We start from the raw sequence: 26,852 nt of genomic DNA, 5'->3' as shown, positions 1-26,852 counted from the left end.
CTTGTCTTTCTGGTGGGTAGGGCTGCATCCGGTGGTGTGTTTTGCGGTGTCTGTGAACTTAGTATGATTTTAGGCAGCCTCTCTGCTAATGTGTGGGGTTGTGTTCCTGTCTTGCTAGTTGTTTGGCATGGGGCATTCAACACTGGAGCTTGCTGGCCATTGGGTGGAGCTGGGCCTTAGCATTGGGATCAAGATCTCTGGGAGAGCTGTTGCCAATTGATATTACATGGGGCTGGGAGGTCTCTGGTGTCCAGTGTCCTGAACTCGGCTCTCCGACTGCAGAAGCTTAAGCCTGATACCAGGCTGGGCCACGAATACCCTGTCAGCCACATGGCCAGGTACGCGGGTATTTTCTTGCCTTTTGGGATGTCTGAGGTCTTCTGCCAGCATTCAGTAGGTGTTCTGTAGGAGTTGTTCCACATGTAGATGTATTTTTGATATATTTGTGGGAGGAAGGTGATTTCCACGTTACTCCTCCGCCATCTTGAAGGTCCCCCAAATGGTTTTCTTTTTTTTTTTCCAAATGGTTTTCTTGATCAATGATCTTTCCTACCTTTCCTTTCCTGTTCATTGCCTGTGAAGCTGAGGCGTCACCTCTTCCCCCATGTCAGGGGAGGAGGGACTCAGAGCAGCTATTCACAAGCCATGGGTATTAACAGTGCTGTCTTCCAAAGAGCTTTGACATCCTTGGTGGTTTATAGAAATTCATGGTGTCATTTCATACACACCATGGAGAATAAACAGTACTAGACACTGGCTCTTTACTTTTATGAATGAGAAAGAGTTGTTTGTGAACAACATACAATTTCCACTCACTGTTCCACAGTTGAATGGTCGTCATGGAAAACTGAGTCATTTGAAGACCTCAAAGACTGCAAAGGCATAAAGTCTCATGAATCAAGACTTGGGTAAAATAACGCCTCACTGAGAAAATAGCTCCTGGAAATGTCCTCAGCTGAGTAACATGTGGGCTGAGAGCACCACTTGGTCAGCTAATGCCCCATAAGGGGGCAGTGACTGGCAGTGCCCAGCTGGTGAGATCATGAGTTTAAACCGGCACAGGATGGGTTGAATCATCTCAGGACATGCTGGGCGTCCAGGTGGATTCTTGCTGGATTTGGTGGTGGTGGCTCTGGAAATGTGTACTTTCTTAATGTAGGTTAGTTTTGTAAAACTACAAAATAATAAATAAGTGGTCTTAAAAAGAGCTCTATGTAGTGAAACATCAAGTTATGTGCCCTGGGCCCTCCTTCTGTATCAAAATGCTATCATTTTATTTCTTTTTCTTGGAAGGAAAGATTGATTATATGTGTCCCAGTGTTGTGTGTGTGTGTGTTTGTGTGTGTGTGTGTGTGTGTGTGTGTGTGTGTGTGTGTGTGAGAGAGAGAGAGAGAGAGAAAGAAAGAGAGAGAGGGAACATGATGTATAAATAACCCACATTTGAGAACAGGACAGGGCTGGTTTTTCAGCTAATAAGAACAGGGTAACTGTTTCCTTGGCTGATTTCAGGGACAGAATTACGTTCCCACAAGTGCACAGTATCCCACTGTAGAGACCCCTCCCTCCTGCGTGGTAAGTCTGGCATTTCCTAAAGTGTGTGAGGAACACCAGCTTGGTCTTGCTAGTAGGCATTGAGCACAATAGTGCTTCTGTGGTCAAAGAAGCCGGGAAAATGATGAGCTAGAAAAAAATGTGTGAAAAGGTCTTTGTTGCACTTTATTCCTTGAACTTTGGGCTAATGGGGCACCAGAGTCCTTACGTGGGAATGCACTCAGCCGTGTTATTTGATCAGGGAGCTGCTGGGTGCACAGCACAGCTCTGTCTTCCAGACTCACATTTGCGGGAAGACACCTGTGAGCTGTTTCTCCGGTTTTTCTTTGGATGGACGGCAGGGAGAAGGAAAAGGTGTAGGGCCGGGGGGCCTGATTGTGCTTTGCCTCTGCTGGGCTCCCAGTACCTGAGAAAGGCCATGATTCAGGAGGACTCGCTTTCCCTGAAGCAGGGACAAATTTCACCCTGAGGCCACAAGTCAGTGTCCAGAAGGAAGCAACTGCTGCATAAAGTGGGAAATGCCAGCATCGTCTGTCCCAAATTAGAATCTCTTTCTGGCTCTTTCAAATTATTTTCATTTTTCTGAAAATCAGCTTTATGTTTCAGAAGCTGGGAGCCACTGATGCTCCTGGCCTTAGGTGTTCTACAAATTGGTGGGCAGTTCAGGGTCACACAATGAGTTGTCACTTCCATGTATCAGGTGGTCAATGGATATGTTTCTTTATAGCAATGTCATTCATAGGACCACCCCCCATATGGGGGGTTAGTTTTCAGACTCCTCGGTTTGGCCTGTGTGGCTGGGATGGGAAAAACACATTCTCTTCCTCCAGTCAACAACACCAGAATGGGCCAATTTCAATGAAATGGAACTCTTGAGGGGACAAGAAGTCACCCAAGCTTACAGGAAGTCAGCTGTTCTCTGCCACCCCCCTTTCCTTCGGGCCCCAGCAGCTCTCACCTTAACTGCAGCTTGGGACAGACAAGGTCTAATGGGTGCTTTTACTAACAAGAGAAAGCGTTTATTGACTGGTTCTGAAGTCCCCTCCTCCCCTTGGATAGACAAGGGCAGGTCTTAAAATCTCTCTCTGCCCGAGCTCACTTTGGTGACAAAGCCATCTCACATCACTGCTTCCAAGGATCACAAACATGTGATTACCTGGGTTCTGCGCCCTCCCTGGGGTTGAAGAAATCACTTCCTGAGCTGTCACACAGTGCCACCTGCTGGCCTGCAGAATCCCCATCGACCAGGTCGCCCATTGCTCTTGGGGGCACAGGCTGTGGTGCCCGCTGGCATTTTTAGAATATGGCTCCTGGCCTCTGTGGCCGGCACTTACATGTGTCATCGTAGGTCACTGGGTAACCCTCAGCTGCAGTTATGCACATCGGGAGGTTGAGTTTGTATGACTCGCCCAAGGTCAGTGCTGGAGACCACCTGTTGTGCCCTGCTTCTGGGGAAACCAGACAAAGGGCTTTTTGGCAGTCATCCCCATTCTGGGGCCCTCCTGGTCTCAGGGCCCACCAATGGAGTGTGAGGCCAGCCAACCCAGGTCTCCTCCAAACCTCTGCCCGCCAGAAGCCGGAGGACCTCTAGTGGGGCTGGGAGGGAGGCTGATGGCCAGGAGAGACTCTGGTACTTGACCCAGGCCCAGAGCAGGTAGAAGAGAGATGACTAGATCCACTAGCATGTATTCTGAGGCAGGATGTCTGCCCCACAGTGGCACTGAAGTGGTCATTTGGAATAAGGTTCAGTGTGCATGTGTGCTTATTGCAGTGTGTGTATGTGCATGGTGTGTGTGTATGTATGTGTATGTGTGTGATGTCCATGCATGTGTGTAACCTCCTTTAAAACAGGGGATGGGGGCTCTGGATATCTTTCCTTGACACCCCCAATGCTCCTTAAGCTATCTGTACAGAGAAAGGGAAAGTTCACAAGTCACAGTGTTGCTCTGGCCTCTTTTGGGATTTCTGTCTTGTTAGCCCTCCTCCCATTAGTGTACGATGTGAGCTGTGAGGCTCTCGCTGGGCAGATCCCCTGCCTGTGAACAGAGGATCATGGCGGGCCAGGGCCCTCCTTGACAGGCCTTTTCCTTCTGTGCATGGCAGAAGCTTCCAGATCTGCTCCGACCAGCCTGCATACATCCATCTTTTTAGGATGTGGCTGGGGACTTACCATTTTTTAAAATACATGCTGCACATTTAACAATGCTGTTTGACACAGTGTATTTGACAGTATAACCTATCATACTTTAATCACATCCATGAAAATCATCACAAAGCTCATTTAAAAGTTTTATTAAAAATCACAGTTGAAAAAAGTCCAGTGACAAAAGATTGCTCTTCTGAAATGAATGGAGAATATGATGCCCGGATTAATAGGTCGAGTGTGCTCTTTGGGAGTCTGGGGGCCTGATAAACCAGCGGTCACCCCTACATGTGAAAACCCAGGTGGAGTTGCAGTCATTGGGCTGGAGTAGATGTGAAGTCACCATGCAACGGACAAAGGCAAGGCTGGTACCAGCAAGTGCAGGGGAAGGACATGCTCAAACGAAAAACACTTGTAATTATTCTAACCACAGAATGAACTATGTTTCTGTTACAAAAACCTTTGGTCCAACTGAGGTGACAAAGTGTTTGTGGCATCAGCAGACAATTGGTGCTGGCCAGGGCCGAGTGTCTGATGTGCTGTCCTTTTGTTCCTGCTAAAGATGGACCAAAAGGTGAAGGCACATGGAGTGAGCCCAGACCCAGGTAAAGACGTGGTTAGACCCATCAGAAGGGCAGCATGCATGTGAAAGCCCAGCCTTGCAGTAAGCCCTAAGATTCCAAATTTTGCTCATTTACTTCATAAATCCTTCCACAAAGGTGCCTTTCCCTATGTGCCTTCCTCTGTGACCCCGGGGAAAAGAACAGTTATCCCTAACGCAGGATACAATTTTCACTAGACAAGACTTGGGCGAGCGGCCACAGTGAAAATTCCACACACAGGCCTCTTTCCACTAGCGGGAGAAGCGGAGGACAGAGTGGAGGGGAGTGCTGGCTGCCTCCTGGGCAGGGCATCTCTTGCCCACTCACATTCTAGATGTTCTTCATCCCCAGACTCCTGGGAAGGGTGTTGAGCTGCTAGACAGTGTGGAAAATCCCACTGGAAAGAAGGCAAGAGCTCTACATGTTTATGACACGCATGCCCTCTATTCCTGTCAGTGTGTGGCCTTGCTACAGACACACGTTGTGGGTAGAAGAAGGACCCTGGGAGTTCAGCAGTGTGTATGGATGGTCTCTTTCTCAGATGCCATTACTGCTTTATCCAGCCCTTTCTGTGATGATTCTACAAACAACCTGACCACAGATTGTGTCACTCATCTTTATAATCTCAGGGACTCTAAATGTGCATTGCCATTGTTTTGAGTATCTGCTCAGCGCACAGGGATCCTTTCTTTAACACTATGATTAAACCACCATGTGGCAAAAAAGCATGGGTGGCTTCTGAAAGTTTCTTAACACAAGTTCTACCAGTGGACTCATGTCTTTTGCTGGCTAAGCTGGGGTGCCGACTGCTGCCTTTCTCCATGCCCGGCTCCCCTGTCATGAGTGGGGCCTCCTCTCTGGCCATAGGCTGGATGTACACTTTAAAATGTCTTAGGTACCGCTGAAGACAAGATGGTCTGAGTTTATGTGTCTCGACTGACTTAAGAAGGACGGCTACAGCAAATCTGATATCAATGGGCTGATGATCCGCATGAGATCAAACATTAGCCAAGGATTAACTAAGACCCAGGGACTAGAAAAAATTTCTTGGGTCTTGTATCTTCAACCCAAAGTTGCACTCAATGAGGCTTACTTGTGGAGAGGGTCAGGATCTGTGGCTTTATTGTGAATTAATACTTGCCTTAGAAACTCCTCTTTAGATGGCCTTGGCCACCAGGTTGTCCCTCACTACGAATACAGAAAGTCAGGGAATTCTGGCTGCAGGCCCTCTCTAGGGGAGAGCAAGCTTCGACCACACCAAGCAGACGACAGCCCGCTGTACCCTGCTGTCTGTCCTAGATCAGACCTGAGATGACAGACATCCTCTTCCCTACTGGGTCTCCACGAAGAACTTTATTTATTAGTCTCCAGTCAAGTACAGTCTTCAGAGAGGCTTTTGCGGGGAAAGTAAGCCAAGCCAATTCATTCCAACAGGCTCCATTTTTCATATAGATGTGAGTCTTCTGCCTCAGAACACATAGAACAAAAGCAGTATCCAGAATTTTTATTTTCCCTTAACTGGGCTACAGGCTTAGAAACTGCAGTGGTCCAGCCTGATTTTTTTAAGCCTCAAAGCACTTTTATCAGGGAATGTTTTTCAGTGGCAGGGCTCAATCTTGGGACCTGTAGGAGCCATGTTCTGGAGGCAGTCAAACCTCTTCTCCTCTCCCTTCCTTCCCTCCACAGCAGGCATCACAAGCCAAGGGCACCCTCTGGCCACTGAAAATGCAGCCGAAATGGGAAAGAGGATTCAGCACCCCATGGTGACGCTGGGTATTCAAATGCAGCCCAGGAGCCCGAGAACTGAAAAGACAGAAAGAAATTTGGAAACAAATCCTGCAAATAACCTGCCACTCAGACAAGAAACACACACGAATCCAAGGGACCCTTGGTCCTGGTGTCCGTCTGTCTTCCCACCGCTCCTAACTGGGATGGGTTGCTTTGTGGAGGGCGTGTTCCAGGACAGGCTTTGGGGAACGACAGTCACTGGAACGTTCCACCTGAGCTGGCTCTCCTGGGCGGAGGAAGATGGAGACTCAAAATCAAAGCACTGGAATAGTCTTCCTTCAACTTCTCATTTGGCCAAAGGCAGCCACAGACGGGCGTGGGAGCCGTTAGTTAACCACATCGTAGTAGTAATTGCGCAGCCGCAGTTCCACTGCTACAAATCCGGGCCTGTTCTCCACGCTGCAAAGGGAAGAGAGGCATTATTGTTTGTTATCAATGCTTGTGAAAAAGTGCTGGTCACAGCAGGGGCCTTTGCAGGCCAAGCGCTAGTGGAGTGGCCGCGCCCCGCTTCCTCATGAGCCTGCGGTCACACTGCATCCCTGCTCTAAGTGTGGTTGACCAGAAGCCTCTGGGGAATACAGTGTTAGGCCCGCCCCAGACCTAACGAGCCCAGTCTGCACTCAACAAGGTCTCCAGGTGACTCCTGTCCACCTTAAAGATGGGAAAGTTTTGTTCTCAAGGTCAGGATCTTTTAACCGCAGGTTCAGAGACTGTGTCCTTATGACCTAGCAAAACAGAACGTGTCTGAAAATACTTAGTTGGTCAGTGTACTGCAGATATATATTTAACATCTGACTCAACCTTTTTTTAAAAAAAAATGTGGACACAAGTTAAACTTCCCCTCCCCACACCCCAAACAGATGGCTCTGGATTTTCTGAAAAGATGCTGTTATTGTAAACCTTAATGTGGCAAGGCCTTACTTCTGTCACTGTTGGCAGGTGAGGCGATGATGTATATAAACCATGGGTAAAAGTTTGTTTCACAGCTTGCAACCTCTAAACAAACTTCTATAGACATCTCTGCTTTCTCTAACATGGGCATACTGAACAGAATCAGTTGGAAGCAAGTATTTCTTAAAATTCGGAGAGTCTATCCTTGCTCAGAAGTTAATTTTATTTTGTAAGATTTTTGGTTATATTGCAAGTGGGTAAAACTGCCCAAAAAGTGACATAGAACTTGAGGTTAAACTGCACAAACTGTCCACATTCAACCGTTTTGACCTACAACAACTGCGATTTCATATGGTTCAGTCTAGTTATGAGAGAACAGCCAGCGGCCACACATGGGAACCAAGAATCATTTACTGTTATAAGGGCAGAGTGGCTTCTACAGAACCAAACTAGGTGGTTTTGTCAAATGGCATCAAACAAATGGTTGCACCTACAGCTTTCAAGAGCAGGCATTAAAACTGCATAAAAATATCAGCCATCTGTGGTCATGTCTATAGATCACGCTCACTGTGGGAAGATGTGTCTCTGGCCACCAAATTGTGCTGCAGGAGGGGACGTGATGGCCAAGCCTGGGATGTGGGACCATGTGTGGAAACCTGTGTCCACACAGAAGGAAAGCCTCCCTCCTGCTACTAAACTTCAAGCCAAAGAACACAACTTCAACATCTTTGCCAAACAGGGTGTTCTACTCCGACCATGGGGATCCGAATGCACAAAGAGTCCTTTTGAGTCTTGCTGTGAGGGTTTCATCCACCCAGCAGCCTAGCACCAAGCAAACAAACTAGTGTAGGGAAACAGGAGTACAGACTGGCCCTCAGCGAAGACACGTGGTCAGGTTTCCCAGGGAATCTCTCCTTTATACCATGGGTGACGCTGCCTCCAGGACAACACCGAGCTTCTGCAGAGGAGGGTGGCCAAGTGTCCTGTGTGTGTGCCGGCGTCCTGCTCACTTCCGACTACCTGGGTCTGGGGTGCTTTTTCCGCTCTGACCCTCGTGCCCAGTGGGGGCGTTTCCAGCACTCAAGCTCCTCAACCTGCAGTTCTCGGTTGGAATGACCCTCCCTAAAAGAGGCCAATATGGACTTTCCAATGGAAGTATGACCTCCCCCCTGAAATTCTCCACTCTCATTCAAAGCTCCCTGTAGTTTGCTCTATAGCACCCATCACAATACATAATCATGCGTTTATCTCGGGGTTAATTTGTTTCCTGTTTGCCTAGCCCAGAATTGTAACCTCCATGAGGAAAGTGGCAGGGAAATAACTGCCCTCTCCCTTGCTGACCCTGGGTCACTTCTAGATAATAATGAGATTCTTCACTTCCACTCCCAGCTACAGTTGTGGAAGATGCTTCCCGAGGCGTTGCAGAATCCCAGGTGGCATCTGAAAGCACCTGAAATATCCATCATCCTGAAGATACTCTTGCAATATCAGCTATCTGAGAACAAACCTGACCCTCGAAGTATCAAATCTATTGGCAGATATATGAGCTCCCCCGGATTACAGACCTGCATCATTGCCAAGCTGCAAGGGTGCCATATGCACACTTCAGTGTCAGAGGGACAGAGACCATGGCTTGGGGGTTTCCCCATGATGCACGTCCAGGCTGCCAAACCCAGGCAAGGTCAAAGGCCACGTCCCTGATTCTTAGGTGCAGTGTGTTCCCCTTGCAAGCTGAGCTGCCCTGGACATCACCTGCCTACAACGTCACATGTGCTCTACCAGGCAGGCCACGTGAGGCCTCTCAGTGCAGACTCTAGGGCCACTGTTCCAAGTTCTGAGTTGCTTCTCGGGAAGTGCTACCTTGGCCAATCCATCTGTGAGCTGGCCACCATCCGTGGTCATGCCTCACTCTGAAAGGTGATCAGGAATTAGGAAGTATGACATCTCCCTGCTAAGTGCCTCTGCCATCCGCTCGTGCCAAAATAGCACGTATCACCAGACCAGACCCTTAAGAATATTTTTTTACTTTGACCACCCCTCCACCCTTTGGCTAATATTATCTACGTTTAAATTTTGATATCCCGAATTAGAGTAATTGTCTGTACTCTTTAGACTAAAGAATATAAGTGCGTGGTTCAGGAAGCAAGACCTCTCTCCCCATTGTTTGTTTAGAAAGGAGCCCATCCCTGATTCATGAAAAGACAGAATTCATGCTCCTTTTTAGTGCTCGGCAATTCTATCTGCCTCCAGAGTGTGGGGCTAAATGGCAGGAAGGGCTGGGTACTCACTCATAGGTCCAGCACAGGGTCATCAGCTCGTACATCTCTCTCGGACACCCTGGAGGGCACCCCATCCTCTCTCCTTTCTCCAGCATAGCAGAAACTTCACTGCCTTTCATTCCCTAAAACATGCAAAATATTCTTGAGCTTTTTAAACATAGCATGTAGCAAAACAAAAGAAATACATCCTACCCCCCAAAAGAAACAAAAGAGTACATGCTGTGTGATTTCAACTATATAAAGTACAAAAAGTAGGAGCACCTAATTTATTTTTTTTAATATTTATTTATTTATTTGGCTGCTCTGGGTTTTAGTTGCAGCACACGGGATCTTCATTGTCGCATGCAAGATCTTTAGTTGTGGCACGTGGGATCTTTCTAGTTGCGGCATGCGGGATCTAGTTCTCTGACCAGGGACTGAACCTGGGCCCCCTGCATTGGGAGCATGGAGTCTTAACCACTGGACCACCAGGGAAGTACCAGGAGCACCTAATCTATGATGCTAGAAGTCAGATGGGTTACCCTTGGGGTAAGTTTTGTGTGTGCAGGGGGAAAGGGGGGCTTCTGTTCTGTTTCTTCATTTGGGGGCTGGCTTCATGGGTGTGTCCCAATTGTGAAAATCCATCAAGCTGTGTCCTAGGATTTGTGCACTTTTCAGTATATATATATATATATATATATATATATATATATATATATATGTATATTGATGAAAAACATCTAAAAAAAGGTAACAGCTGCAAATTTGTTAATGGGAATAGCCATTATTTCTATTTCAAATCTAATAAATCGTGATTTGGGTATATATTTGATGAAATAAAATTTATATTTTAAGACAGGACAAGAAAAAACTACACATAAAATTCTGTGTTTGTGTGGACATTCTCCCTCCCTCCCTAATGTGCGGTGTGCATCTGCATTACACATTAACCAGAGCTCCTCAAAGATGGGAGTGCCTGCTTGGCCATAAAGATCACCTTTTTTCCTTTCTTCTGACACTAGCACTGTAACTTCTTTAAAAAATAGTGTTCTTTCCTAGCTCTGTAGGGCATGGTGACTTGCCGCTCCCTTTGTACATGTTTACCTGGACTATGTACCCCTAATGACCTTTATGTAAAATATCAGTATGTCATTTTGATGTATGATCTCAAAAATGTATATGACTGTGCCTTCGACTTCTAAGGGTGGAACAGTTCTCAGAGCTTCCCGAGAATCTGCTTTCTGGGTTATAATCCTCAGTTTGGCTCAAATAAAATTCCCTTTTATCCTTCTTAACTTGATAGTTAATTGAATTTTCATTGACATATTTTATGCATATTTATATGCATAATACACAATAAAAAAACCCCTACATACTGTCCAGATAGCTTCAAATATTTCTTTCAGTTTAGAATAAAGTGAGATCATATTAACCCCACACTCTCAAGAGATAAAGACTCAGAAAGGGTGTCCAGATTTGATGCTTTTCAGGGTCCTTTAAAGATAATCTGGGGCTTATCTGTTCTGATGGTCTGTTAATTAGGAAATGAAACAGAAGTAGCTCACCCGATATGGCTTCTGCCCGTAGGAAAATGCTTCCCACATTAATACTCCAAAGCTCCAGACGTCACTCTTGCTGGAGAACTTGTAGTAGTTGATGCATTCCGGAGCGTACCACTTCACGGGCCACTTCCCGTGGGTCTGGGCCTGAAAACCAAGCACATGGAGATGTTTCATTAAGAATAAAATGATGGACACCATGTTTGTTCATAGCAGCACTATTCACAAAGGTGGAAGCAACCCAAATGTCCATCGACGAATGGATAAACAAAATGGGGTATATTGATACAGTGGAGTATCATCCAGCCTTAAAAAGGAAGGGAACTCTGATACACACCACGACGTGGATGCACCACGTGGTTACCTTTTATTACGCTCAGTGAAGTAGGCCAGTCAAGTCACTAAAGGACAAATATTGTATGATTCCACTCATCTGATGCCCCTGGAGCAGTCCCATTCATAGACACAGAAAGTAGAATAATGGTTGCCTGGGGCTCTGGAGAGAGGGTGGGATGGAGAGTAGCTGTTTAATGGGTACAGAGTTTCGGTTTGGGAAGATGAAAAGAATTCTAGAGATTGGTTGTGAGCAAAGTGAATGTACTGAACATGACTAAACTGTAACCTTAAAGACAGTTATGATGGTAAAATTTATGTTATGTGCATGTACCATAATTAAAAAAAAAGAAATAAAATCGTGACTCACAAAATGCCTGTGTGTATATATCTGGTCTGAATCTTAAAAATATGTTAAATCTTAACATCTTAAATTTTTAAAATTTAAATACATATTTTTAAGGTTCAGACTGAAGTTTTTGTATTTTTTAGTCTCTTTCTCTTACCTCTTCCTTTGTCTACTCACAGCTTCTTGGAGCTTGGCGTGGCAATGCAAGAGTCAGGCCTGAATATTACTTCATGGTTTTGCTCCAAGAAATACTCGGCTGTTCATAATATATTTAACTATTACTGTACATTTGTCTACAGCTTTAAACCAACACTGTTTTGGGGGAGACGGTTTGCTAGTGTCATTTAAAACAAAGTTGTATACTTTCTAATTTAAAAAAGCAAGTGCTAGTAAAGAGATCAAAATCTTGCCTAGCAAAACTCTTTCTTTGGGGCTTAGGGTTCAGCGTGGTGTAGTGAAGTCTTGATACCTCCCATGGAAGTCACTCTAACCTGTGTGACATCTCTTCAAGTGGAGGGAGGGAGGTGAGTTGCCCTACGGTGGCCAGAGGAGACAACTCGGGGATATCAATCTGAGACCACAGGTGCTAGGGCACTTCTCTAAATGACACACTGCTTATACGTCTGTCTCATTCATGTTATGTATTATTTTTAGATTTTGATTTCAAAAGTTGTGAACAATCTAGTCGTGTGTTATTTCCAGTTTATTCTGAATTTTAAACTGATCACAAGATAAACCTTTGACAAATCCTAAATATGATGAAAAGGGAATCTCTCTCGACCACAAACTCCAAATCCTCACCAAGAGAGACAGCACGTTTGATCGTTTTTCTTGAATCTTTCCAGAAAAATCTACATACAAGTATAAACTGGTAATACATGCTTTCTTGAGGGGTAATCAAACTATAGGTATATACTTTTTGCACTTTACTTTTTAATTTTTCTACTTAACCATGTGTCATAGATATATGTCTATGTCAGCACATGCAAAGAAAGTCACTTTTAGGAGAGTTCATTGTATGCTTTGCATAAATCTTCTACAACTGATTTAACCAGCCTCCTACTGAGAGGTCATTAAGTCGTTTCCTGATTTTTGCTATTACACATCATGCTAGAATGAACATTACTGACAGTGTGTATCTGCCCAGTGTGTAGAGTACTTGTAAGGAGTTGCTGGATTAAAGGGCATTTGCATTTAGTCCTGCTGCACAAATTCATGCTGTCATGCAGTTCTCCGAGCACTGAGCTAATTTGCTTTCATCACTATCATTTCTCTTTAATCTTGCTTAACTCTTTAATGTTTTCCATTTCACTTTGTTTTCTTAAAGAAATTCTCCATGTTCCCATCTTTTCATTTGTGTTCAGTCTCTTTTAGCTGCTTCTAACATGGCTTCTTTTTTTTGTACAGTATGATGATTGAGACACATATATATTGCAAAATGTTTACAACATAAGGTTAGTTAACACATCCTTCACCTGACAAAATTGCTAATTTTTGTTGTCGCTGTTTTAATGGTGAGAACACTTAAGATCTACTTTCTCAGTAACTTCCAAGTACTATACAATGTAGTACTGTTAACTCTAGGCACTGAGCTGCAGATTAGATTCCCAGAATTTATTCCTCTTATAACTAGAACTTTGTACCCTTTGACCAACAGCTTCTCATTTCCCCCACCTCCCAAACCCTGGCAACCAAAATCTACTCTCTGTTTCTATGAGTTTGGCTTTTTAAAATTCCACATATAAATGAGATCATACAGTATTTGTCTTTCTCTGACTTATTTCATTTAGCATAATGCCCTCAAGGTCCATCTATGTTATTGCAAATGGCAAGATTTCCTTCTTTTTTATGTCTGAATATATCCCATATATTTGTCTACAGTTTTAAGCCAACACACACATACACACACACACATGCACACACACACACATACACGTATCATATTTTCTTTATCCATTCATCTATTGATGGATATTAGGTTGTTTCCATGTCTTGGCTATTGTAAATAATGCTGCAGTGAACATGGGGGTAAAGATATCTTTACTAGACAGTGATTTCATTACCTTTGGATATATATACAGAAGTGGGATTGCCAGATGATATGGTAGTTCTATTCTTAATTTTTGAGGAAACTCCATACTGCTTTCCATAGTGGCTGCACCAATTTACATTCCCACCAACACTGTACAAGGATTTCCCTTTCTCCATATCCTCAACAACACTCGTTATCTCTTATCTTTTTGGTGATCACCATTTTAACAGGTATGAAGAGACATCTCATTGTGGTTCTGATTTGCATTTCTCTGATGCTTAGTGATGTCAAATACCCTTACATGTATTTGTTGGCCATTTGAATGTCTTCTTTTGTCATAGAGATATAGAAAAAAATAGAATATTTCTATTCAGGTCCTTTGCCCATTTAAAAATCTGATTATTTGAGGGGCTTTATTATTGAGTTGTATGAGTTACTTATATATTTTGGATAATTACCAATTATCAGATAGATGGTTTGTAAATATTTTCTCCCATTCTGTAGGTTGACCTTTCATCCTGTTGATGTTTCTTTTGTTGTACAGAAACTTTTTAGTTTGATGTAGTCCCATTTGTTGATTTCTGCTTTCGTTGCTTGTGCATTTGGTGTCATATCCAAAAAATCATTGCCAAGACCAACACTGAGGAGCTTCTTCCATATGTTTTCTTCTAGGAGTTTTATGGTTTCAAGTCTTACAGTCACATCCTTAATCCATTTTGAGTTAATTTTTGTGAATGTTATAATATAGAGGTCCAATTTCATTCTTTTGCATGTGAATATCCAGTTTTTTCAACACTATTTATTGAAGAGACTATTTTTTCCCCATTGAACATTCTTGACTCTTTTGTCAAATATTAGTTGACTATATATGCATGGGTTTATTTCTAGGTTCTTGATTCTGTTCCATTGATCTATGTGTCTGTTTTTATGTCAGTACCACACTGTTTTGATTACTGCAGTTTTGTAGCATAGTTTGAAATCAGGAAGCATAATGCCTTCGGCTTCGTTCTTTCTCAAGATTGCTTTGGCTATTCAGGGTTTTTTTGGGTTCCATATGAATTTTAGGATTATTTTTTCTATTTTTGTGAAAAATGCCACTGGAATTCTAATAGGGATTTGTATTGAATCTATAGATGGCTTTGGGTAGTGTAGTCATTTTAACAATATTAACTCTTCTGATCCATGAACGCAGGTTATCTTTCCATTTCTTCAACTTTTTTCATCAATGTCTTATTTTTGGTATGTAGATCTTTCACTTTCTTGGTTAAATTTATCCCTAAGTATTCTATTGTTTTGATGCAATTGTAAATGAGATTTTTTTCCTTTATTTCTTTTTCGGATAGTTCACTGTTAGTGTATAGAAATGCAACTGCTTTTTGCGTGTTGATTTTGTATCTTACTATTTTACTGAATTTGTTGATTAGTTTTCACAGTTTTTTGATGGAGTCTTTAGGGTTTTCTATATACAGCTGACCCTTGAACAATGTAGGGGTTGGGGGTGCCGACACTTCACACAGTCAAAAATCCATATATAACCTTACAGTTGGCCCTCTGTATCCATGGTTCTGCATCCATGGATTCAACCAATAGTGGATTGTGTAGTACTGTAGTACATACTAGTGAAAGAAATCCATGTGTAAGTGGACCTGCACAGTTCAAATCTGTGTTGTTCAAGGGTCAACTGTATAAGATCATGTCATCTGCAAATAGAGATGAGGTAATTTTGGTTTATAAGCCTTTTATTTCTCTTCTTTCCTTTCTTTTTTTTTTTTTTTTTTTTTTTGCCTAATTGCTCTGGTTAGGACTTCCAGTACTGTTTAATCAGTGGTGTAAGTGGGCACCCTTGTCTTATTCCTTATCTTAGATGAAAAACTTTCAACCTTTCTCCACTGAGTCTGATGTTAGCTGTAGGCTTGCCATACATGGCCTTTATTGTGTTGAGGTATGTTCCTTCTATACTGACTTTTTTGAGACTGTTTATTATGAAATGATGTGAATTATGTCAAATGATTTTTCTGCACCTAATAAGATGACCATATGATTTTTATCTTTCACTCTATTAATGTGGGGTATCACATTTATTGATTTGTGTATATTGAACTATCCTCGAATTCAAGAAAAAATCCTACTTGACCATGGTGTATGATCTTTTTAACATGTTGTTAAAATTTAGTTTGCTAGTATTTTGTTGAGAATTTTTGCATCTATGTTCATCAGGGATATTGGCCTATAGTTTTCTTTCCTTGTATCTGGCTTTTGTATCAGGATAATGTTGGCCTTGAAAAATGAATTTGAGAGTATTTCCTCCTCTTCCATTTTTGGGAATAGTTTGAGAAGGATTGGCGTTAATTCTTCTTGATACGTTTAATAGAATTCTCTTGTAAATTCTGTTAGGTCCATTTGGTCTAAAGCACAGGTCAAGTCCAATGTTTCCTTATTGATTTTCTGTCTCTATGACTTATCCATTGTTAAAAGTGGGGTACTGAAGACTGCTACTATTATTATATTGTTATCTATTTCTCCCTTCAGATATGTTAATATTTGATTAATATATTCAGGTTCTCCAATGTTGGGTGCATGTATATTTACAATTATTTTATCTTCTTAATGAATTGACCTCTTTACCATTTTAAGATGACTGACCTCCTTTGTCTCTTGCTCCAGTTTCTGGATTAAAGTCTGTTTTGTCTGACATAAACATAGGTATACCTGCTACTTTCTGGTTTACATTTGCATGGAATATATTTTTCTATCCCTTCACTTTGAGTTTTTCTGTGTCCTTAAAGTTGAAATGAGTCTCTTGTAGGAAGCATACAGTTGACTTTTTTTTTTTTTTTTGTCCATTCAGCCACTCTATGCTTTTTGATTGGAAAATTTCATCCATTTACAATTAAAGTAATTATTCATAAGTAAAGACTTACTAATACCATATTATGGCTTTCTGGATGTTTTATAGTTCTTTTGCTCCTTTCTTCCTCTCTTACTGTCTTCCTTTTTGATTTGATGATTTTCCATAGTGGTATACTTTGCTTCCCTTTTCTCTATCTTGTATGTATCTATGGCAAGTTTTTGCCTTGTGGTTACCCTGAGGCTTAACATAAAACATCTTATAAATATAAGTCTATTTTAAGGTGATAACAGCTTAACTTCGATTGTATGCAGAAACTCTACCCTTGTACTCCTCCCGACACATTATGTTTTTGATATCACAATTTATGTCTTTTTATATTGTGTATCCATTAACAAATTATTGTAGCTATAGCTGTTTTTAATACTTCTGTCCTTTAATCTTTATATCAGCATTAAGTGATTAACACAACACCATATTATAGTAATGGGGTATGCTGAATTTGATTATATACTTACCTTTATCAGTACGTTTTATATTTTCATATGCTTCCATGTTACTAATTAGCTCCCTTTTATTTCAGCTTGAAGAACTCAGAATTCCTTGTAAGGAAGATCTAGTGGTGATAAACTCTCTCAGCTTTTGTTTGCCTGGGAAAGTCTTTATCTCACCTTCCTTTCTGAAGGACAGTTTTGGGACATAAAGTATTCTTGGTTGGCAATGTTTTTCTTTCAGAACTTTGAATGTATCGTTCCACTCTCTCCTGGCCTGTAGGTTTCTGCTGAGAAATCTGGTGGTAGCCTTATGGGGAGCTCCTGTGTAAGGGACAAGCTTTTTTTCCTCTTGCTGCTTTTAAGATTCTCTCTTTGTCTGATTTTTGACAATTTTATTATTCTGTGTCTTGGAGAAGATCTATTTGAATTGAATTTATTTGGGGACCTATGAGCTTCATGAACTTTGATGTCCAAATCTCTCCTCAGATTTGGGAAGTCTCAGCCATTATTTTTAAAAATAAGTTCTCTGCCCCTTTCACCCTCTCTTCTTCTTGGACTTTAGAAATATATAACTTGTTTCTCTTAATGGTGTCCCATAAGTCCCGTAGGCTTTCCTCACTTCTTTTTATTCTCTTTTCCTTTTTGCTCCTCTGGCTAGCTAATTGCAAATGATCTGTCTTTGACTTCACTGATTCTTTCTTCTGCTTGGTCCAGTTTGTGGTTGAAACTCTCATTGAATTCTTCAGTTCAGTCTTTGTATTGTACAACTCCAAAAGTTCTGTTTGCTTCTTTTTTATGTTCTCTATGTCTTTGTTGAACTTACTTTGTTTTTGTACTGTTTTTCTGATTTTTATTAAATTGTTTATCTGTGTTCTTTTGTAGCTCTCTGAGAATAAGAATTATTTTGAATTATTTGTTAGACAATCTGTGTATCACCATTTTTTTGGGATCAGTTATTGGAAGTTTACCATGTTCTTTTGGTTGTGTCACATTTCCCTGATTCTTCATGATCCTTGCAGCCTTGTGTAGGCATCTGTACATTTGAAGATGCAGCCACCTCTTCCAGACTGTATGGGCTGACTTCAGTAAGGAAAGACTTTCACCTGTGGGTGGGAGCATGCTGGAGCATACTTTGACCCTGGGTCTAGGGCATGAGTCCCCAACCCCTGGGCCAAGGACCAGTACTGGGCTGTACAGCAGGAGGTGAGCAGCAGGCAAGCGAGCAAAGCTTCATCTGTATTTACAGCCGCTCCCCATTGCTCACATTACCACCTGAGCTCCACCTCCTGTCAGATCAGCAGTGGCATTAGATTCTCATAGGAGCACGAGCCCTACCATGAACGGCGCATGCAAGGGATCTAGGTTGCGTGCTCCGTATGAGAATCTAATGCCTGATGATCTGAGGTGCAGCTGAGGTGGTGATGCTAGTGCTGGGGAGTGGCTGCAAATACAGATTATCGTTAGCAGAGAGGTTTGCCTGCACAGAGACCTTAATAAATCAATTGCTTGCAGACTCATATAAAAACCCTATCAGTGAGTGGCAAGTGAAAACAAGCTCCAGGCTCCCACTGATTCTGCATTATGGTGAGTTGTATAATTATTTCATTATATATTACAACGTAGTAATAATAGAAATAAAGTGCACAATACATGTAATGCGCTTGAATCATCCCCAAGCCATCCCCACCCCCGGTGTGTGGAAAAACTGTCTTCCACGAAACTGGTCCCTGGTGCCAAAAAGGTTGGGGACTGCTGGTCTAGGGTACAGGATATCACGTGCAAGGGTATGTGATGGCTCCAGGTCTAGTGGTAGGGCTTGATGTCTCACTTGCTTACATCTCTGTGGTTCACAAAACAACAACTGTGTGCTCCTTGGCAATAGTTACAGGGGATCTGCAGTGGCTGCAAGGGCTGTTGGGGTCCTCAGTGGTACCTCCAGGCCCAGCAGCTAGGGACCAGGCAGGTGTTGGCAGTGGCCAGGGCCAGTGGTGTGCATAGACTCAGCTGTGGGGGCTGGCTGCAGCTGCCTCTGTAGTGACTGGGGCTGGCTGCAAAACACATAGTGGCAAGGGCTGGGCCTAGCAGCACAGGTTGAGGCCACCTGTGGGTGCACTAGCAGCTGCAGTGACCCTGGGCTACTGGCATGCCCTTTTGTGGCTGCAGAGACTTGCTGTGGGTACATGCATGGCACTAAAGGTGATGGGAGTTGGGCTGACAGTGTGCAAGTGCGCAGCTGCAGGTGAGCCCAGTGGTGCAGGCCAGTGACAGGAGGCAGGGCCATATCCAAGCCCACAAGATGCCATAGGGGCCTTGGCTGTCAGAGTGCACTCCTGCAGCTGCACAGGCTCATCCCAGGTACATGCACAGCAGTGGCGGCCAGTAATGGGATTTGAGCTGGCAGTGTGCAGGTACACAGCTGCAGGAGAGAGCCACAAGTGCACACATGCTGGTGGGAATCAGCCATTGGGGTCCAGGCTGCCACTTTGCACGCAAGCAGCCACAGCAGCTGCAGCGGGCTGCTGGTATGGATCCTGCTCCCCAGTGGGTGAGGTGGGGGGAGTAGGGAGGGACTCAGGTGGCTGGTGTCTGTGAATTAGAAAACCTGTAGGGCAAGAACCCTCAGCGGTGAAATCTGTGGGGAGTCCATGATGAGATCCTGTGTGATGAAAGCTGGGGGGATCTGCAGCATCTGCAAGGCCAGTTGAAGTCCTCAGTAGTGAAGGCTGCTGGGGTTCCTTTGCAGAGTGGGTCACTAGGAATCATGCTCACTCCTGCTGTGTAGCTGATAGTGGTAGCTCTCACCCTTCTCCCTTCTTCTTTGTTCCTAGCTGTCTCTAGACAGCTCAGCTTTGCTGGTCTCTGCGTTGGGTGAAACTGAAGCGGGTCCTTCGTGTACTCCAAAAGGCTGGGGAAGCTCGTTGCTCACCCCGCTTTCCCTTTCCTGGTGAAGAGAACTCTTTCTAGCTGGGTTCTTGCCTCCACTGAGCAGTGCTGACCTGAGGGATGGGATGATGCAGGCAAAATTAAGCTATTGTTCCTTCCCTTTTTATGTAGTTATTCTCAGGTTTTTCGTTCCACTGTGTTGCTAAAGCTTCTTAAGTGGACTCCAGCATTCTCTCAGAGCTGTTTCATTCATGGATAGCTGTCTAACTGTTGATCTTTGTTGGGGGACAGAAGCTGGGGTCTCCTACTCCATCGTCTTGTTCCTGATCCTTTGCCTTTTACTTCTATACTGTCTTCTATATTTTCTTCCCCTTCTTTATTGATTTTCAGAGATTCACTGGTTTTCTTTCAATGGTATGCTGTTTAATATCTGTGGCAGTTGAAAAAATTGGCCCTTGTGTTCTTTGACATTCCTCCCCACTCCCTTGAATATGGGTGGTCTGTGGCTGCTCTGACCAATAGAATAAGTGGACATGACTCTGAGCCAGTTCCTGGGCCCTGAACTTAGGAGCCTGGTGGCCTCCACTTCCTGCCTCTTGAGTAACTTGCTCTTAGGACCCAGCTGCCATGCTGTGAGGAAGCTCAGGGGCACATGGAGAGGCCACATGTAGTTAAGTTATTGTTTAATGGGTACAGTCCAGTGGAGGTCCCAGACCACAGCCCATGTCAAATCAGTCATTAGCTGTGTGAGTGAGCAGAGTGGAAATAAATCCTCTGCCCCCTTGGAACCACCTCCTGAGACACTGTGTGGAGCAGAGATGCACCATTTCCACCAAGCTCTGCCTACAGTGTAGAACTGTGTGTAAATAAATGCCTGGCATTGTTTTAATGCACTAAGTTTTGGGATTATTTGTTATCTCAACGTCTTCGTCTCCTCTTTGAGTCCTTGTTTTAGTCTATATTTTCTTCTCTCTAATTATCTTGATGAAGTGCATGTTACAAAGTGTCTCCAACATAAAATCTATTTTTTTTCTGGTGTGCATGTGTGGTTGTTATTCTAGGCTATGGTTCCCTTTGCTCCATCTCCCAGCAGTCCTCGCAAAGGGCTCACTTGATACTTTTCTCATGATGGCTCATTTCTGAAGTAGCTTTGCTTTGGGGCCAGCTTCTCTATGAAGAATGGAGTGAGGAGCTGTGATGGGAGCTCTGCTACTGTTGCTCGTACCTTCATGCTGACCCTTACCTGACCAAGAGCTGCTATCTGCTGCTACCTGTCATACCCACACCTGGCTCTCAGAGAAAGGGTGGGTGGGTAGGTGTGGACACTTAGGCGTATTTCTCCAGCCACTCTAGGGTGTGGCACACAGGGCAATCCCACAGATCCCATCCTGCCATTCACTAGTTAGATCTTCAGGGTATGCTGTCTATTTCTGAGATGGCTGGACATTCCCAGGGACCTGAAGAGGTGGGAATCTGTTCTTGGTACCCTCTTCCACGACCTGGTCTCAATCCTATTACACCTTCTAATTGATCAACACAGACTCTACATACAGACTGTGATTGAATTCATATGAGGATGGGACTTTCTTATTTTTTTCCCTTCTTTTAGTTGCTATTAGTTCATTTGAGGGTTCAGAGAGGAGCTTTGAAAAGTCCTGCAAGAGTCAACTTGTTCAACGCATATTTTCCAAAACAATTTAACAAAGGAATTCTATTCTTGTTTTTTTCCAAATGAATCATCATTAATACCTTGAGTCCCTATTGTTCCAAGGAACATAGTTTGGAAGATACTATTCTGAGTAAATCCCAAGTTGTGACATATTAGAGTATTTCCATTTTTTTAAACAATAGGATCAAAGCTTAAGAAGAAAATTTCTTACATAGCTATTTTTAAATAGGGAAATTGCTTCTTGAAACCCTACCATAATAAATTAAGAAAACATACATTTGCATTTCAGATTTTTACTACCTGATGCTCTGAATACTGGCTAAGTTGTTCCTACCTTGTAGTAGCTTTCATCAGCATGAAGTGCTTTGGAAAGTCCAAAATCACTGATCTTGGCATAATGTTGAGTAACCAGCAATACATTCCTTGCAGCCAGATCTCTGTGCACAAAATTGCACTCTTCCAAATATTTCATTCCCATAGACACCTGATGAACCAGCTCTATGATGTTCTTATCCTTGACGTGCCTGAAGGTCACAAATGTGTTATTAGTGATAGTGAACAAGAGTCCATTTTAGAACAACCAACCATGCACACAGAATATGAACCCACTCACTTCCTATCCTTCTTAAGCAGGAGTCACAAATGGTGGTGATTGGTGTTCAGCTGGTAGAATTTTCAAGGTATGCTTTGAATTGCATGAAAAGCAGTATAATGGGGTGGTCAGACCTGGCTCACCAAGAGCCAGGCTTCAGTTGGAATCCCCCTTCCAATATTGGACAGCTAGCAAAACCAACCCTGAGTCTCAGTTAAGTATAAACATAATGTAGCAAATGGGATAAAGTAATCAGTGGCTATTATTATGACTTATTCCACGTGAGTTCCTCCATCTCAACCATGGCTGGAGATGAGCACAGCATGATTACTCCACAGATGGTTGTAATCAATTAATAGCAACGGATGTTTTCAGAAGTAATTACTCAAGGGAATGTAGAGGTCAGCCAGACATGTAAAATATCACTGTTTTCTTTTATAAAATGTTTATTTAAATATTTCTTTTAAGAGAGCATGTTTGTTCTGCTTGGTGAGGGGAGACTGCTTGCCAAGATAGTCTAAGGCTGATTCTATCACCAGGACAGTACAGAGTGAACAAAGGAGACCAAATTGTTGGATTAGAGTTCTGCTTTACACATTAAGAACTAAAGAGCACTTGATCCAAAGACTACAGCTCTCTTGTCTCCCTGAGTGTGGACCAACACTGGGAAGGTGTGGGAGGAGACAAAGCTTCCTGTAGAAATCAGGCTATGATGTGCATTGGGCAGGTGGGCCCTGCCCCTCACAGTATGAACTTCTGGGGTACCTAAGGATACCTGTTCTGCTGTAAATATTTGTTGAGTGGACCAAGTTCCGCCATCTCCATAACCAGCATCCAGGACTCGGCTTCACATATCCCAATCATGCGCACAATGTAAGGGTTGTCGAGTTGCTGCATGACGTTTGCTTCTGCTAATAACTCATCTTTAAGAGCGGGGTCATTGGCCTCGTTTTTCAGGATTTTCACAGCCACTGTTTTCACAACTCTGCAAAAGAAATCACAACACATAAGAAACTTTTCAAAGTGGCTCACATGTAGGTAACTATTTTTCATGAAGCATAATTCCTATGCTAGAAATGATATTATAGAAATATCTGCCACAGAATGGAAATGCGTCTTAAGAAGTCATGTTATACATGAATAATTTTCCAATCATGTCCTCTCATTTTATAGACAAGGAGAGTAACACCCAATTGGTTAAAAATAATGGGAGAGTGCTGAAGTATGCCCCAACCAAGTGGAAAGCCAACACATTGTAGAATATTTAAATAACTTTCTAACAAACTTTACAAACTATGACATACATGAATTCCAGTAACATCTCGAGATTTATCATCTCAGATTATGTGTAATGTATGTAAATACAACATGCCTTTAATATATGTTACAATGAATTTCTAGCTGCAGAATTAAAAAACATATACTGTTAAAGGTCATAATTTATGAAACACTTTTAAAAACTGAGCTTTGCTAATTTTAAGCACACTTCAACAAGTTTGCAAAAAACTAATTACTTTCCATTTTCTAATAAAAACATCACCTGGGTCATGTTTCAACTCTTGAAAATATTCTGATATAGTGGGGCTTAACTAAATGAATGGAACTTAACTACATATGATTTGAGAAACTGCATCTCTCCATGATACAGTTCCCACAAATACAAGAAATATACCTCTTTTGTTGAACTCTGAAATGGGAGAATAAAAACAGAACTATCCCCCAAAATAGGTAAAATAACAGAGTAACAGACTAAGTCTGACATACATTCAGAAAAGAACATACAGCTTCAGTGAGAACTCAGAAGAGTATTTACACATTGGACACACGCTATAGCTCCTACACAGATAGAGATACACAGCATCGCCAGCACCCTAGGAGCCCCCTGCATCCTCTTCCTGAGACAAAGGAAATATTATCCTATGCTATCTCTAGACAGTTTATTGTTTTACCTTTCACATTTCAGTCTGCCATCCACCTGGAACTGGTTTCATGTATGGTGTGAGGTAGGGGTCAAAATTAACAAGCAAAAACCTCTTGATTCTTCCCAATGTTTAAGGAAGAGAGAACACTCACAAACTCTTCCAGAAACAAAAAGAGGAAGGGAACTTCTCAACTCATTTTATGAGGATGACATTTACCTCTTAAAAAAAAAAAAGGAAATTACAAGAAAATAATTTACTGATATCCCTCATGAACGTAGATATAAAAATTCAAAGGGAAATATTAATAAATTAAATTCAGTGATTTATGAAAAAGATATGATGAATATATAATTCATGAACAAGATGGGTTTATTCCAGGAATGCAAGGTGGGTGGAACATCTGAAAGTCAATCAGTATAATTCACCACATGAACACAATAAAGGAGAAAAAGCCTGTGGTCCTAGCAGCAGAGGAGAAAAAGTACACAAAAAATGTAATACACATTTAGGATTAAAAACAAATCCCTCAGAAAAGTAGAAATAGAAGGAAACTTTCATAATCTGATAAACACTAGCTATAAACCTAATGGTGAAATGTGGAAAGTTTTTCCCCTGAAATTAGGAAGGAGGAATGAGGTTACTGCCACTTTTATTCAACACTGAACCACAGTTCCTAGTTAGTACAATAAGGCAAGGAAGAAATATAAAAATATAAGGGTTGGACAGGATGAAATAAAACTGTTGTTATTTATAGATGATATATTTCTGGGTCAAAGAATACATAGATAAACTACTGGAAATAATAAGTGAGAAATAATAGGGGACTTTAAGCAAAGTTGCTGGGCATCAGGCCAACAGACTAAACCAGTCATATTCCTGCATTCAAGCAATGCCAAGGAATAACAAGTAAAAATTTTAAAATTATACCACATATATTAACATCAAAAATACTAAATACCTATGAATGAATCCAACAAAGAAGTTGTACAAGACCTCTACACAAAAAAGCTAAACAACTCTGCTCAGAGAAATAAAAGACCCAAGTAAATGGAAGGATGGGTCACTGTTATCGATTGGAAGACTCAGTATTGTAAAGACATAATTTTGCCCCAAATTCACCTATATGGCCTCTCCTCTCCCCAAATCTCTAGCCGAAATTATGTATCTATAGTTATGTCTATGTTAATTTATATATTTAATTAAGCAAGGAATTTGAGTATCACAAACTAGTTGAGAAAATCTATACCTTAATACAGGATAATTTATATTCATTTTACAAAATAACTGTGATATATATATGTATACACATATATTTAAAAATAAGCATAGCAGTCACACACATATATATATATATATATATACACATATACACATACATATATATATATATACATATACACACACACATACATATATATACATGTATCCACACACACATACGGTGGAAGGGGCAGGATTAAAAGCATAAGTTTCTGTGCATACTTTTGTCTATATTTTTGACCCTTGAATCATTTACATGATTCAAGGGTCAAGAAAAAAATTACACAAATTCCTTAAATTTAAAATAGCATCAAACAACCAAACCCAATTATATTCCTATCAAACAGATTTTCAGAGAAGATTTGTTTCAAAGGACTTTAGAAACCAGTATTTTTCAAAGTACTTAGGAACCAGTACTTTTACTGAACATTCCATGTTGGATGCCTTCTAAAGACCAAATGAAGTACAAAGAGATTTTTAGTAATTTAGCAATTCTAACTGTTAGGTAATATATACTATTATTTGAAATTACAGGATAAAGCAAATAATTATGCTAAGGATATTTGTAATCAAGAATTTTCTGGTTAAGGGAAATGAGACACAATTTTTAAAAATCAAAGAAAATAAGTGAAAACACTGGGTTATCATTGAACGACTGCATTTTAATTAATTAGTACATATGTGCACATGTGTACATATAAAGATCCAAAAAAATGTAGACACGTTTGTTAACAGTAGTGGTGTTTGAGTGGTAAAATAGGATGTTTTTATTTTCTTATATTTTGCTTGTTTCTATTTTCTAATTCTCTGGAAGGAACACATAATACATCTAAACTAATATGTATATAATTATTACATGCACAGTTAATATATATAATGGATGCTTTCACTTCAATTGTACCAGAAATGAACAAAAACTACACTGTTGATAACAAAGGATTTAGCCATGCCAGGTTAAGTTTTGCATTTGAGAGTAAATAAACACAATACATGTATATGTGGTAGTTTCTAGAATGTAAGCTCACATGAGAATGAGTGTGTTGTGACGGGGTGCAGCATTGACTTACTTCTTCATCTGGTAGTAGCCCTTCTTCACCGTCCCAAAGTTCCCAGAGCCCAGTTCCTTGTCCTCCAGGGTCAGCAGCTTCCGGTCTAGGTAGACCTCTTTGGGCCTGATCTCCTCGGGGTCTGCATAGGGGCTTTCATAGACCTCGGTGTCCATGGGCAAGGCTTCTCTCTGGGCTTCTGCAACGCAGTCAAGAAATGCACAACCTTGGGGCTGGATCCCCCATGAAACTGCCATCTTCCCCCCCACCCCTCCCTCCTGGGCTCACAGCTTGCCTTTTAAGACCTTGGTTACCTTGGGCAGTTATGGTGTCTGTGAGTGCTCAAGGCGCTCAAGGCAGCTGGTAGCGGGGTAGGAAAAAGCCCTTCATCCCTGTTGTACTCGACCCCTGTTCTTGCACTAATGAACATCGAGAAAGGGTCTTCCTGCCAGAGGCAAAGACAGATGGGGCCCTCCTAATGGGCCGTGGTGGCTTTAAACTATGTCTGAAAATTGTGACCCTCCTTCATTGAGAGGTGGAATCTATGTCACCTCACCTCAGTGGCTTTTGTAATCATGTCAACCAATAGAGTATATCAGAAGTGATGTCTGTGATATACTCAGGCAAGGTCC

The 26,852-nt window shown here is 42.0% G+C and overlaps 1 protein-coding gene across 5 annotated transcripts in view; it reads right to left on the bottom strand.

Annotated features, from left to right (window-relative positions):
* Positions 1–5,785: 5,785 nt before the first annotated feature.
* SYK (spleen associated tyrosine kinase) overlaps positions 5,786–26,852 on the bottom strand; it is a 92,659-nt gene continuing 71,592 nt past the window's right edge. For all 5 annotated transcript variants that reach the window (XM_059927000.1, XM_059927004.1, XM_059927001.1 and 2 more), the window contains 6 exons: positions 26,242–26,419; positions 22,768–22,977; positions 21,735–21,924; positions 10,799–10,939; positions 9,264–9,376; positions 5,786–6,483 (listed from right to left, as the gene is read on the bottom strand). In XM_059927000.1, the coding sequence (XP_059782983.1) occupies positions 6,411–6,483; positions 9,264–9,376; positions 10,799–10,939; positions 21,735–21,924; positions 22,768–22,977; positions 26,242–26,419 (905 nt within the window). In that variant the 3' untranslated portion in view covers positions 5,786–6,410. The remainder of the gene's footprint in view (positions 6,484–9,263; positions 9,377–10,798; positions 10,940–21,734; positions 21,925–22,767; positions 22,978–26,241; positions 26,420–26,852) is intronic.

Source organism: Balaenoptera ricei, chromosome 6, assembly GCF_028023285.1.
Source record: "Balaenoptera ricei isolate mBalRic1 chromosome 6, mBalRic1.hap2, whole genome shotgun sequence".
NCBI lineage: Eukaryota > Metazoa > Chordata > Mammalia > Artiodactyla > Balaenopteridae > Balaenoptera > Balaenoptera ricei.
This window is presented reverse-complemented; position numbering and strand designations above follow the sequence as displayed.